This window comes from Lactuca serriola, chromosome 3 (assembly GCF_051521515.1).
Source record: "Lactuca serriola cultivar US96UC23 chromosome 3, Lser_US96UC23_V15, whole genome shotgun sequence".
NCBI lineage: Eukaryota > Viridiplantae > Streptophyta > Magnoliopsida > Asterales > Asteraceae > Lactuca > Lactuca serriola.
The window spans coordinates 131,614,670-131,629,579 of record NC_136410.1 but is presented as its reverse complement, the minus strand read 5'-3'; the positions used below and the strand labels follow the sequence as shown (position 1 = coordinate 131,629,579).

The 14,910-nt window shown below is 37.8% G+C and overlaps 2 protein-coding genes across 2 annotated transcripts; both read left to right on the top strand.

Moving 5' to 3' along the window:
• The first annotated feature begins 260 nt into the window (after positions 1-260).
• On the top strand, positions 261-2,485 carry LOC145094668 (uncharacterized). Its single transcript, XM_079032771.1, has 3 exons — positions 261-370; positions 598-1,551; positions 2,318-2,485. Exons 1-2 carry the CDS (start codon positions 311-313, stop codon positions 1,543-1,545), a joined length of 1,008 nt encoding a protein of 335 aa, XP_078888897.1. The 5' UTR covers positions 261-310; the 3' UTR covers positions 1,546-1,551; positions 2,318-2,485.
• Positions 2,486-3,865: 1,380 nt separating this feature from the next.
• On the top strand, positions 3,866-4,748 carry LOC145094669 (short-chain dehydrogenase ptmH-like). Its single transcript, XM_079032772.1, has one exon. The coding sequence runs from the start codon at positions 3,866-3,868 to the stop codon at positions 4,703-4,705; it is 840 nt and encodes a 279-aa protein (XP_078888898.1). The 3' UTR covers positions 4,706-4,748.
• The last annotated feature ends 10,162 nt before the right edge of the window (positions 4,749-14,910 follow it).

The window sequence follows — 14,910 nt, the reverse complement described above, 5'->3', positions numbered from 1 at the left end:
AGATATTCGTCTTGCTATTTTATAAATGGATACAAAGTTCATTTCTTTAGATAAATTAATACAAATAATTAAATAACATATAAGGAACTCTAGAAATACAAATTTCTCCAAAGCTGAGGGAATGAAACTAACCCACTAACCACAATATTAATAAATCCAATCGTATTTAATTTGTTGACGAAAATATTGCCATAACTCTAATTTAACAACCTCCCAAGCCCAAAGCAGGCGTTATTTCAGTTTCTCATCGTTTTTTTTATTGATGCTTATCTCCCATTCCCCAATAGTACTCTAGGGTTTCTTTCACAAAATGGAGTCAGAGGGCAGAACTTCTTCCATCGATGAATGTTCTCAAACGCTCTTGAAAAAGGTAAATTTACAACAAACCCATCATCACACTGCTCAAATTTTCCATTATTATTATTATTTTTTGCAAATATCACGATTTTAGTGATTGGTCCACCGAGAAGATCATAGATATGTTTCTTGATCATCATACAAGAAAGGGTTTTCAAGATTATATTTTCTTTTACTTGTATTGTAGTTTTCTTGTTTCTTGTTTAGAGTTTGAAGTATGTTGCATGGCGTTTAATGTAGGAAGATTCGAGGTCTCAAACTCAACATCTGAACACTCTTGATCGTGTAAACCACCATAACAATGAATTCACTAATGCAACCAAGATTTTCGTGGGTGGCTTACCTGCTGATTTAACAAAAGACGAATTCAAAGCTTACTTTGAAAAGTTTGGTTCTATTGAGGATGTAGTTGTGATGTCAGATAAAGAAACCAATAAACCACGAAGATTTGGTTTTGTTACATTTGATTCACAAGATACGGCAAACAGTGTACTAAAGAATAGGTTTTATGAACTGAAAAACAAACGAGTGGAAGTGAAAAAGGCTGTTTCAAAAGAGCGAATGACTAGGAATTTTGGAAGTTATTATGATACTTATAATAACGCTATGTATAATGGAACTACTCTTCCTTACGCCACTGCAACCTCTTATGGTGTGTATTATTATGGGATGAATAGTTATGGATATGGAGCTTATAGTGGTATTGGTTGTGAGGGGCTTCCGTATTTTTATTATCCTTATACCAATCCTAGTTATTATGATAACACTTGTTCCTATCAAAATCCTTATTATTATGCAGATACTTATTCATACATGAGTCCATATAGTTATCATGGGAACAACCCTAAACATTCATATAAATATAGGAATAGAAGTACTACTACTCCTGTTGTCATCAAGAAAAAATCACATTTCAAGAATGGTGATGGTGATCATGATGTGAGAAAGAATACAAATGTGAGTTCAGAGGTTAATGATGAAGAAAGTAGTGTTACGAGGGATGCATTAGAAAATGGTGATGGTGATCATGCTGAGACTAGTGATAGTTTGAGTGTGTGTTGCGATGGTGAAGGTGGTAGTGGTGGTTGTGCTGAGGGTATTCAAGCTTTGAGTTTGTATAGCGATGGATCAGTTGAACAAATGGGAGCAGATGGAGAGTCTTCTTCATGTACGTTGTTGGACTCATGATATATGGTAAGAACTTTTTGGTATGTTAACACTAATTTCATTTTGTGTAATTGATGGGTTAAATTATGTCTATTATATACAATGGTGCTAGATTAGGTGTTTTTTGTTTTTTCTAAAAAAACTACTTATGGCCATTTATTGTTGGGTTGCGCCGTGCAGCACACGCATAACACTTGGTCATTCGCAGTTGTTTGTTTTTCAGAAGACTTCTAACTTAAAAAATGTTGCGCGTATGCTGCGTGATGTAACATTTGACCCTCTGCTTTTGGCGCAGTATGTAGAAGTTAAAAAAACAGATTTTTTATTACATCTTGCAGCCGTTTGGTCCCCTCTTTTGCTACAGAGAGTTGCAGAGATGGTCCGCAAATTTCATGCATTTTTGTTTCGAAAAAAACAAAGGACACCTAAAGTAGTTTTATGTGTGTGGGTCCACATCATGTGAGTTTGGGGGGGGGGGGGGTGTTTACCTATGGTTGCACACATTCTCAAAACATTTTGGGCCTTCATAACAGGTAGCAACAAGTTGGGCTTCAGGACTCAGATTGGGCCCAAACTGGTTAATAGGTCACTTTGTCCAGGGCCCACTTTATGTTGCTGGGCTCTTATATTTCTTGATATGCCATCAAATTAACAAGGCCCTACTTACACTATTACATCATGTAGTTCATTTTTTTTCCTGACCCCATATATTTTTTGGTCAGCTTTCTATTTTGTTATATGGATCTTGTTATATGTAGTTAATTAAGTTCTAAATCTTTACCTATTTTAACAGGCAAAACGGATGCAAGTCAACCCCATTGTTGACCTGCAATACCAACTTCATGGCTAAAATCAGAGATCATATTCAAATGTAGGACTGATATTTTATGTTTATGGTTTTTCGATTTTCGTTTCTAGAGGGATCTGAACTGGGATTTATTCAATTATTTTATTTTAATCATTGGACATTTCTTTGACTTGTCAAAAGTATGATTGTTCAAGTGTGTGATTATTTAGTCTGTGAACATATTCCCACATAAAGTTCCTAAATTTGTACATTGATTAGATGAAATGACCTTAAATTCCAATTTGATTTGATGTCGTTTTCCACTACATTCTGGGGGGCATTATGTCTTTAAAAATAAAAAAACTGTATTTATAAACGACATAAAAGTAACATTTGTTTGGCCTTTTCTTTTGCTCTAAAAGAGGATGTGAAAAAAGCAAAATGAAACCCATATTTCCAAGGCCAAAATTGTGTTAACAGTAGACAGACATGAAAGGCACCTTCATCTATCTCGAGGTGTGAGAATATTTTTAATGGTTTCTGCTTAAAAATGGATTCCCTACCAACCAACCACTTTTTAGATGATGGGTATTGAATTCAATGCCTTATTTTCTTTCTTTCCCTTTGTTTCTGGCCCCTATAACCCTACAAGGGTCCTAGGATTTAGGGTACTTTAGTCTTTAGCCATCTCTTGTGAGAAAATTCAAAGCTTATGTATACCTTTCTTTGTATCTTCTTGGAGTTTTTCTCAGTTTGTGATAAAGATGTATCATGGGGTTTCACTCTCATTACTAATTAAAGTAAAACATATTTAGCAAAGTAATGTTCTCCCTTTTTCCATCTTGTGTGTGTGAAATGTCATATATAGCCCTTAAGGCATGTGAATGATGTCATATACACTTAAGATTCTCTCTGCCATGAGAGAGTTGCAGAATTAGCTTACAAGCGACTTAAATGAGAACCACTTTAATGGCGACGACAAGTCTCTTTCTTTCTCTCTCTCTCTCTCTCTCTCTCTCTCTCTCTCTCTCTCTCTCTCTCTCTCTCTCTCTCTCTCTCTCTCTCTCTCTCTCTCTCTCTCTCTCTAAAAGATGGAATTGAAGTTGTGTGTATGTGTAGTCGGGTTGCTATCTATCATCTATGATGTTTTTTATCCAAAATCCTTGACATCTATTTTGCCCATTGGTTTTTTCGTAATCTATCACCTTCTATTAGATTTTGTTTGGATTTTTGTGTTCCCCTAAATCCCACCTGAATTTACACACACTTGGAACTCACCAACTCAATTATTCTCAATGACCCCTTTAATTATTTCCCAACATATACATGGTACAAACTATTCACATATTAATATCAATAAAGTTTTCACCTTCTTTATACTATTTCAAATAAATACAAAACCCTTTCATCGGGCCTGCAATCTTGAACTAATCAACCGCATATTCTTTAATTCCATGACTAAAAAATTATCAATAAACACTAAAGTTTAACGGAGAAAACCAAGAATCTTCGTATAAGTAACATTTTGATGCTTAAAGATTGAAAAACAAAATCATGAGTGACAAGAAAATTGTTCTAGTCACGGGTTGTGCTAAAGGTGGCATAGGCTATGAATATTGCAAGGCGTTTGCTGAGCAAAACTGCCATGTCGTTGCTTCTGATATCCCTCAAAGAATGAATGACTTGTTAGAGTTACGAGAACAAGAAATCGAGACATTAGAGCTTGATGTTTTATCGGATATAAGTGTTTCATCAGCCGTGAAAGCTATAATTTTAAAGCATGGAAAGATAGATGTGTTGATCAATAATGCGGGCATTGGAAGCACGGGCCCACTTGCCGAGCTTTCATTAGATGAGATAAAAAAGGCTTATGAAATCAACACTTTAGGACAACTTAGAATGGTGCAACATGTTATGCCTTCCATGGCTTCAAGAAGAAGTGGGGTTATAGTTAATGTAGGGAGTGTTGTTGGAAAGGTTCCTACCCCTTGGGCAGGGTCTTATTGTGCTAGCAAGGCTGCGGTTCACTCGATCTCACATACCCTTCGGTTGGAGTTAAAGCCGTTTGGTATTAATGTAGTTTTAGTGATTCCTGGGGCTATAAGATCGAGCTTAGGGAGTCATAACACGGGTTCATTGTCACATTATGATTGGAAAGTTTATAAAGATTTTAGTGATGCGATAGCCGAACGTGCTAGAGCTTCTCAAGTTGGTAAATCGACTGATGCATCGTTGTTTGCACGACATGTAGTAAATAAGGTTTTGAGCCCAAAACCGCCGAAGCAAATAATGTTCGGTCATATGACTTCTCTATTCGCTATTCTTTCATTTTCTCCACTTTGGGTTAGAGATCTTTTCTTCACAAAACGATTCGGTGTGGACAAGAAAGTGTGATCGCTTTAGAAAGTTTAAATCTTTATGTTCTTTTCTTGTTTTGTTGGTGTTTTATGATGTTTATGTATGATATTAAGATTAGTCAATATTCTTGACATATTTTTCTTGTCTTTATTGCAACAAAAACAAATTATTTTTCGAATAATCTTGGCATTTGTTGACACTGTCTCGTTACAAGAGCATCAAGTGAAATGTATATATTGTGATACACAACAACCCGTTAGGTGGTTTCCATAGACTACAATATGACATGTTCACAAACATTTTATCTTTGGTCGCTATATGAAGAAATTTAGTAATGAATAGAAGTATGTTGCATAAATTGGTATATTGTTGGAACTTTAGATTCATAATCTTCCAAAAAGCAAAGGCCTTACCCATCACTAATCAGTCACATTATATCTTCCCACAACCACAAAACTAAAGTATAAACAACCAAATTGCGACTTATTCGTCAAATATAAGCAACTACACATTGTTGATGTATTTGCAACATACCAAATTAGCTATGAATTTTGCCAGGAATTAAATTAGCAACGGATTGATGCCACTAGGTTTTGGGTTAAACAACAAAATATTTGCAATGAAAGGTATCGTTAGTCGCTCATTACTTGTTTTATTAAAAATCAGACGAATGTCCGTGTGTTGCGTGTAATTAAAATTATGTAGTTATACGGTCACCAAATACGTGTTGTTTTTATATACTAAATTACAAAGAAAATATAAAATATTATTATTATTATTTTGAATTATATGACAAGAGATATTTATTAGAAACTAGCGATGTATCCCCGCATTGCGGGTGTTAGACGGTTTTTCTTTGTAAGTACTGATGTTCAAAAGAAAAACAGTTTATTTATTTATGCATTGATGAGGAGTTCATTACATACATCAAAACATCAACATGCCTTATCGAGAGATAGGTGATACAGTAGGTGTCTAGTCGTCAAAAATATCTTTCATTTTCTGCTTATACTTTCCAATCCTTTTGTGGATTGATGCAAGCATGAAGGATATATTATCTTCCATGGAAATGGCTTCCACTATTGTGTCATCGAGAATTTTTCTTGAGATTTTGTAGTTCATTTGTTGTGCACGGATGGTGTTGTCGAATTCATCCTGTATTTATTTCACTACTAACTAAAACTAAGATTATAATATACAATTAGTAAAATCAATGCAATCAACTCATATTTACTCGAATTGTATGTAACAAATGTAAAATGGAGTAAACACCATTGTAACGACATTGTATTTTATCTATACAAACACATAATAATCATAATTATAGTCTTTTAAATTTTTTAGCAGAAAATATCGTTTAACCACTAATAGCATTCTATTACATTTCTTTAGACATAAAAGGAAAATCCTTACAAATTGTTAGCTATAAAGTGCATTGTTACCATGGGTAAAAACTTATAAGCAAGTCAACGAAAAAGACAAATGTAGTTAACTATTTTGACAAAAATTTACCTTGAACATGATCACACTTGCGAAGATAGTAAGAGATGCGAACATAACATAGTATATAGGAGACACAACAATTGTGTTGAAGGTGTCAAGAGCCTGTAGTCAATATTGCACCTAAGAATCATGTACTCAATAAGGGTAATTTCTTTGAATTAATGTAAAAAGAACAACTTAGTAGAATAACTTTTTCAAATAATTCATTTGAGTAATCATACAAAGCAGAATAGAGAAGGTAAAAGCCCATGTTTGAGGATAATTAACACTCATTACCTATTAAACAATAACAAAAACCCTTATATTCAACATAATAACTGGAGACAGGAAAGATCAAGAGAATAAAGAAAGAAAGAAAGAAAGAAAGTTACAACTACACGTTCTGTGAAGTACTTCAATAACAAGTAACATAACATGTAGGAGTAAAAAGAATCTTAATCATGTCACACCCCCAAACCAAAACGGAGAAAACGTTCGGGGGCGGATGACATCATGTACAGTATCACAACAATTGAATAATAGTAATCAAAGTACAACAAACATCATATTGATATTGTATAGTTTTTACATCTGTGTTCAAATCATTGCATACTTGACACCAAAAATGTATAGCAAAAACTAAAAGATGTGGCTCTATGATACTCCGTCTTCTCTAAAACCTATGTGGATACCTGTTTATTGATTCTTCAAGAATACAAGTGGTTTGAAAAGAGTGTCAACAATTAAGTTAGTGAGTTCATAAGCATCTTTGTATTAGAAGTCTGTCATTTGTTCCTTGAAAATGTTAGTGTGTTCTTCCAGATAATCCAATATTTTTTGTTGTAAATGAATTGTAGTCTTAATACCATAAGACCCAAATGTGTAAGTGTTGTTGTACTCTGAAATAGTATAATGTAGTTTTATTATTGTATAAAAGCATATGAAAATGTATGTTCCCTGAAGTATAAGTTTTGCTGTACTGGAAAATAGTGTTCTGTAATTGTACTTGTATGAAAACCCTTTTGAATGTATGTGCCTGGAACTACTAGCTGTACCGTAAAGTATTGTATGGTAGTTTTATTATTAAATAAAACTATTTGAAGTTATGTACGTATTCGTACACTTAATACCAAATTGTGAGTTATTATAACCATGCTTGATGACCTAAGATGACCTGATACGACGTTCTTCAGGCGTCGGAATTAATACGACATTTGTCACCCCAGGCCTGCCGGCCTAACTGTAATTAACAGTTTAGGTGCGGGATTGTCAGTCTCATATAGATCTATACACAAGTGTCACACTCTCCCTCCAGGAGACTTTGATTATAAATTCAGGACTTTTGTTGGTACTTAGATAAGTACTTGAAGTGTGTCTCACAAAGCTATATTGACGGTTACGCGTAAAATAATAAAATCCATTTTTGTAATGAATAAACTGTATGTATGTCTCATTTCTTAGTGTAATCATAGTGTAAATAATTATATTTTTATATAATTATTTTTGTATTGTATCCCTCACTAGTAAAATGATATGTATGTTCCATAGACTATACCTATTATAGTTTAAAGTATATGTTCTACTGAAATGGAAACTCTTGCATTCTTAACAATTTTGTATGTTTATAAACGTAAATCTGAGATAAAGATATTTCATGAAATTTAACATTTTGTATAAACATTAATAAAATAAGTTGCAAAAATATTCTTTTTATTTAACGTTTTGAAATAATTTTTATACTTATATATATATATATATATATATATATATATATATATATATATAATTAAGATCGAAAAAACAATCAACAGAAGTTAAGGCGAAATCATCGACTCTAAGCCTGTAAAATCTTAATTATATATATATATATATATATATATATATATATATATATATATATTGGTAAAACCGACAATTAAAACAATTTTGAAATAGTTTAGATATTAACACAAGATTGTTTGTGTTTTACTGATATCCCCCCCCCCCCCCCCCCCTAAAATATAAAAAATAGTGAAATCGTAGAGGTATGAACTCACCTCAAGTGTGTGTTCTTGGTTGGTTACGATGTGGTGGTGACGTTCTTCGTGTTAAAACATGCGAAAATAATTGTATCCTAATAGTATTTAACACATGATATATATATATATATATATATATATATATATATATATATATATATATATATGTAAATTAGATAAACTAACCATTTAAATGTTAAATAACACTAGTTTGTGTAAGACTACTTACAAGGTGTGAAAGAGTTCCTGGAAATGGTTTGAATGTTTGGAGTTGTTCTTAAGAAGATTTGAAGATAATTTGGGTAATGGTATGAAGATATGAAGGTTGTTCTTGAGAATTATGAAGATGTGAAGATGTGTTTATGAGTTTTCAGAGGAAAATTGTAACACCTTGTTCCTGGTACGTATTTAAATTCAAGTAATTTCATGTTTTGCCCTGGGACTCGGCGATTTGGAGGCCCAACTCGTTAAGTAGACTCGATTTTGACTGGGAGGTTTAGTGACCTACTCGACGAGTTGGGGGACCGACTCGACGAGTAGAAGTTTTTTGGATGAAACCCTAATATTTAGGGTTTGCACCCTATGTAAACAACTTATCTCGTCCCTAAACAGGGTCCATCGTCCCTCTCACTTCTAGAAGACCCTAAACCGAAACCCTAGCCTTGCTTGAGTGTTCTTAAGCCATTTTTTGTGCATTTTTGGTGGTTGTGAAGCTTGAGAAGGAGGAAGGAGCTTGGGAGTTCAAGTTAAAGCTAGTAGATCCAGAGGTTATGTTCCATTTCCAGCTCATTTGAGGTAAAAAGCTTCAACCTTGACTTTCCATTTGTTAGATCCTCTTTAGGGCTTGAATCTTGTCATTTTTAGGGCATTTCTAAGTCACCTTTGGGTTTGGGGCATTATATAGAGGAATAACATCAGATCTGGAACATAGGAGGGTTCTCATGGCATAAAGGTGCCAACTTTACTTCCATAAGAGCCCCATGCATCTCGAAGAGTCCATTTTAGGGCCTTTTAAGATAAATAGCCCATGCATGAACATAAAGTTTGTAACTTTACGTACAATATGGACCCCAGGAGGTCAGATCTATGATTTAGATGCTTTGAGACCTACTGAAATCGACTATATATAGTTGTGGACAAAGGGGGACTCGACGAGTTGTTCATGGGACTCGGCGAGTCGGGTCGTATTTCCCCATCAAATCCTTATGTTGATGGACTAGATGCTAAGATAAAAGAACACTCAACTTTCTAGGCTCATTAGGGACCTGGAAATCATGGAACTCGGCAAGTATATATGCGGACTTGGCGAGTTCAAGGCAATGTCCCAACCACTTGAAGACGGACTCGATGAGTTCAAGGAGAACGTGGCGAGTCATAGACTAACCACCTTCATACGGATGAGAATGAACTCGACGAGTTCAAGGATGAACTCGGCGAGTCCGTTGAAGAAGGTTTCGATGATCTGTTGAAGGTAAACTCGTCGAGCTCTTGCAAGACTCGACGAGTAGGGATGAGGTTGTAACATTTTGTGGACGTGGGGACTGAATGAGTTGTTGAACCAACTCGGTGAGTCTAGTCAACAAAAGTTGACTTTGACCAAGGTTTTGACTTTGACTTTGACTTGGAATTTAGTGACCCTTGTAAGGGTTATGAGTATGAAATGGTAATGTAGAAAGGATGTTATGTAGGGATTGAGGAGTCGAGAAGAGTTGATTTTCGTACCAAGGAAAACGCAGTCAGTACACGACATTGAGGTGAGTTACCTTCCAGTAGAAGTGGGTCTAAGGAACCAAGGCCACCCACTAGTAGGTAATTATAGTTGAAATGATTGTCTTTGTGATAATCGTCAGCTTTGCTACTACCTGGTATGTTTATGTGTTACCATGATATGTTATACGTGATAGTGGTAGTAATAAGGGGAATAGTCCCCGATTACCGGTCGATAGGACCAAAGGGTTAGTATAGTACCAACTATGCTAGATAGTATGATTATGTTGTGTTAGTATGCAATAGTAGTAGGGGTGAAATAGTCTCTGTAACCGGTTGAGATAAACTGGATGGGTAGGTCAGACACCACGGTATGTATGACAGGGGTAGGTTAGGCACCGCGGTATGCCTAGCATGGTAGGTCGGGCGCCCTGATATGTTTGACAATATGTTTATAGTAGGATATGTGGTATGGTGGGGGGAACTCACTAAGCTTCGTGCTTACATTTTTCAGTTTTGTTTCAGGTACCTCTGCGTCGAAGGGGAAGGAGTTGGTGCGGTAGCAGCGCATCACATACACATACTAGGTTCCACATTTTGAGATCTATGGGATTGTACTCTGATTTTATTACTGTTCGATGTTATGATTTTGAGACATGTTTATTATGTTTTTATGGATTGTTATGAAATCGACAATGTTTTCAGTAAATGGTTTTATAAGTTAATTAATTAAAAACAAAATTTTTGGACTCGAAATTTAGGATGTTACAAGTTCGTATTAGAGCCTTGGTTTGAGGGATTCGGACACACCTTCAGGGGTGTCTGGACTCAAATCAAGGATTTGAAAGGTTTTTTTCCACAAGAAAAAAAATGGTTTTCTAAAAGTTAAAGCGAAAAGGTTTTGAGAAATAACAAGGTGTGTGATGCGTGCGACCGGCTGAGCTCAAGTAAGTTTTCCCCAAGATACCCATACATGTTATGTTATGATATGTTATGAGAGGATTGTAATATCCTCTACCACCCGGGGAAGGCCAATATGGTGGCCGATGCTCTTAGACACAAGGCTGCCCCGATCAGATATATTTGCCTGCAGATGACAGTAGTGACTCCACTGTTGGAGCAGATCCGAGAGGCCCAACAGGAGATGAAGAAGGAGGAGCATCGGAAGAGTGAGCGTATTGTGGGGCAGGTTTCCTCCTTCAACTATGATAGTCGTGGGTTGTTGAATCTACATCGTAGGGTGTGTGGCCCGTATCATGGAGGTGTGCGCCAGGTGCGGATGGAGGAGGCGCACAAATCCAAGTTTTCCATTCACTCCGGGGCAACGAAGATGTACAGGGATCTCCGTCCTGATTACTGGTGGCCTTGCATGAAGCAGGATGTAGCCTGGTACGTCGAGATATGCCTGACCTATAGGAATGTCAAGGCAGAGCACCAGAGACCTCACGGCAAGACGCAGCCGTTGGATATCTCCATGTACAAATGAGAAGATATTACTATCGATTTCATCACCAAGCTGTCCAGCACCGCACAGGGAGTGGATTCGATATGGGTCATCGTGGATCGGTTGACTTAGAGTGCCCATTTCATACCGATCCAGGAGAGCATATTGGCCGAGAAGTTGGCCGACATCTACATATAGGAGGTTGTGGCCTAACACGGAGTGCCAGTCTCCGTGATTTCCGAAAGAGACGTGCGATTTACTTCCAGATTCTGGAAGAAATTTCACAACGAGTTGGGTACTCATCTGCATTGTAGCACTGCCTTCCACCGGCATACGGATGGTCAGAGCGAGCGGACCATCCAGACATTGGATGATATTTTGCGGGCCTATGTATTAGACTTCGGTGGTAGCTGGGATACCTATCTCCCTTTGGTTGAGTTCTCCTACAACAACAGCTATCACGGAAGTATTGACCACCCTCCCTTCAAGATGTTGTATAGGAGGAAGTGCAGGACCCCGATATGTTGGGGCGAGGTTGGACATCGGGTCATGGGGAGCACCGAAGTGGTGTTGAAGACGACGGAGAGGATTTAACAAGTTCGGAGCAGGCTTCAGACTGCTCAGAGTCGGCAGAAAAGTTATGCCGACAAGCGTCGTTCAGACCTGGAGTTCCAGGTCGGAGATATGGTCCTCCTGAAGGTGTCACCTTGGAAAGGTGTCATCCAATTCAGGAAGCGGGGTAACTTGGGCCCCAGGTACATTGGCCCTTTTCGAGTTGCAGCCCAGGTGGGCAAGGTGGCATATAGGCTGGATCTGCTAGCCGAGCTTAGCCAGATTCACAGTACTTTCCACGTCTCCCAGCTACAGAAATGCCTGGTAGACAACTCTGCGGTGGTGCTTCTTGAGGATATTCAGGTGGATGACAGCCTGAACTACATCGAGCGACCGATAACCATTCTATATAGGAAGACGAAGGCACTAAGGAACAAGGATGTAGAGCTGGTGAAGGTGCAGTAGCAAGGGCTCGAAATGGACTTGGGAGTCGGAGGACAAGATGAAGTAGCACTACCCCCAGCTATTTTCGGATTCAGCAGCAGACTTCGAGGGCGAAGTCTAAAATAAGTGGGGGATTTTTGTAACACCTGGTTCTTGGTACGTATTTAAATTCAAGTAATTTCATGTTTTTTCCCTGGGTCTCGACGAGTTGGAGGCCCAACTCGTCGAGTAGACTCGATTTTTACCAGGAGGTTTAGTGACCTACTCGACGAGTCGGGGGACCGACTAGACGAGTAGAAGCTGTTTGGATGAAACCCTAATATTTAGGGTTTGCACCCTATTTAAACAACTTATCTCGTCCCAAACCAGCCTTCATCATCCCTCTCACTTCCAGAAGACCCTAAACTGAAACCCTAGCCTTGTTTGAGTGTTCTTAAGCCATTTTTGTGCATTTTTGGTGGTTGTGAAGCTTGAGAAGGAGGAAGGAGATTGGGAGTTCAAGTTGAAGCTAGTAGATCCAGAGGTTGTGTTCCATTTCCAACTCATTTGAGGTAAAAAGCTTCAACCTTGACTTTCCATTTGTTAGATCCTCTTTAGGGCTTGAATCTTGTCATTTTTGGGGCAATTCTAAGTCACCTTCGGGTTTGGGGCATTATATAGAGGAATAACTTCAGATCTGGAACATAGGAGGGTTCTCATGGCATAAAGGTGCCAACTTTACTGCCCTAAGAGCCCCATGCATCTTGAAGACTCCATTTTAGGGCCTTTTGAGCTAAATGCCCATACATGAACGTAAAGTTTGTAACTTTACGTACAATATGGACCCTAGGAGGCCAGATCTATGATTTAGATGCTTTGAGACCCACTGAAATCGACTGTATAGTTGTGGACAAAGAGGGACTCGGCGAGTCATTCATGGGACTCGTCAATTCGGGTCGTATTTCCCAATCAAATCCTTCTGTTGATGGACCAAATGCTAAGATAGAAGAACGCTCAGCTTTCTAGGCTCATTAGAGACCTGGAAATCATGGAACTCGACGAGTATATGTACGGACTCGGCAAGCTCAAGGAAATGTCCCAACCACTTGAAGACGGACTCGACGAGTTCAAGGTGAACTCTTCGAGTCATAGACTAACCACCTTCATACGGATGAGAATGAACTTGGCGAGTTCAAGGATGAACTCGGCGAGTCCGTTGAAGAAGGTTTCGATGATCTGTTGAAGGTAAACTCGTCGAGTACTTTCTAGACTCGAAGAGTAGGGACGAGGTTGTAACATTTTGTAGACGTTAGAACTCGACGAGTTGGTGAACCAACTCGGCGAGTCTAGTCAACCAAAGTTGACTTTGACTAGGGTTTTGACTTTGACTTTGACTTTGAATTTGAATTTAGTGACCCTTGTATGGGTTATGATTATGAAATGGTAATGTAGAAAGGATGTTGTGTAGGGATTGAGGAGTCGAGAAGAGTCGATTTTCGTACCGAGGACAACGTAGTCATTACACGACATTGATATGAGTTACCTTCCAGTAGAAGTGGGTCTAAGGCACCAAGACCGGCCCACTAGTAGTTAATTATAGTTGAAGTGATTGTCTTTGTGATAATCGTCTGCTTTGCTACTACCTGGTATGTTTATGAGTTAGCATGATATGTTATATGTGATAGTGGTAGTAATAAGGGGATTAGTCCCCGATTACCGGTCGATAGGACCAAAGGGGTAGTTTAGTACCAAATATTCTAGACAATATGATTATGTTGTGTTAGTATGTGATAGTAGTAGGGTGTGAAATAGTCCCCGTAACCGGCTGAGATAAACCAGAGGGGTAGGTCCGACACACCGGTATGTCTGACAGGGGTAGGTTAGGCATCCCAGTATGCCTAGTAGGGTAGGTCGGGCACCCAGATATGCCTGAAAATATGTTTATAGTAGGATATGTGGTATGTTGGGGGGAACTCACTAAGCTTCGTGCTTATAGTTTTCAATTTTGTTTCATGTACCTCTTCGTCGAAGGGGAAGGAGTCAGCGCGGTAGCAGCATATCACAGACACCTACTGGGTTCTGCATTTTGAGATCTATGAGATTGTACTCTGATTTTATTACTGTTTGATTTTATGATTTTGAGACATGTTTATTATGGTTTTATGTATTGTTATGATATCGACAATGTTTTCAGTAAATGATTTTATAAGTTAATTAATTAAAAACAAAATGTTTGGACTCAAAATTTGGGATGTAATAGAAGCAACGAATATGTAAAGAGACAATGGGATTATGAGAAAGTGATTTCGGTTTTGTCTTATAAATATGGGTTAAATTGATGTGATAAGTGTGTTGGGATGTGTAACTTATTATCTAGATTAGTGTGTCACCACCTAGAATTGGAGTTTTCGACCTATCCATTCAACCGAAATCCTTGATTTCGGTCCAAAAGTCCAACCGAAAAGGGAGTTTTCGGTCAAGGTCTTCGGTCCAAAGGGCGTCTAAGAGGGTTTTTGATCCGAAGGTGGGGTCCTTGCATGTTTTCGGTTGGAGAGTTTTCGGTTTTCAAATGAAATCACCAAAAGGTGATTTCAGTCCATACTTGGGATTTGATC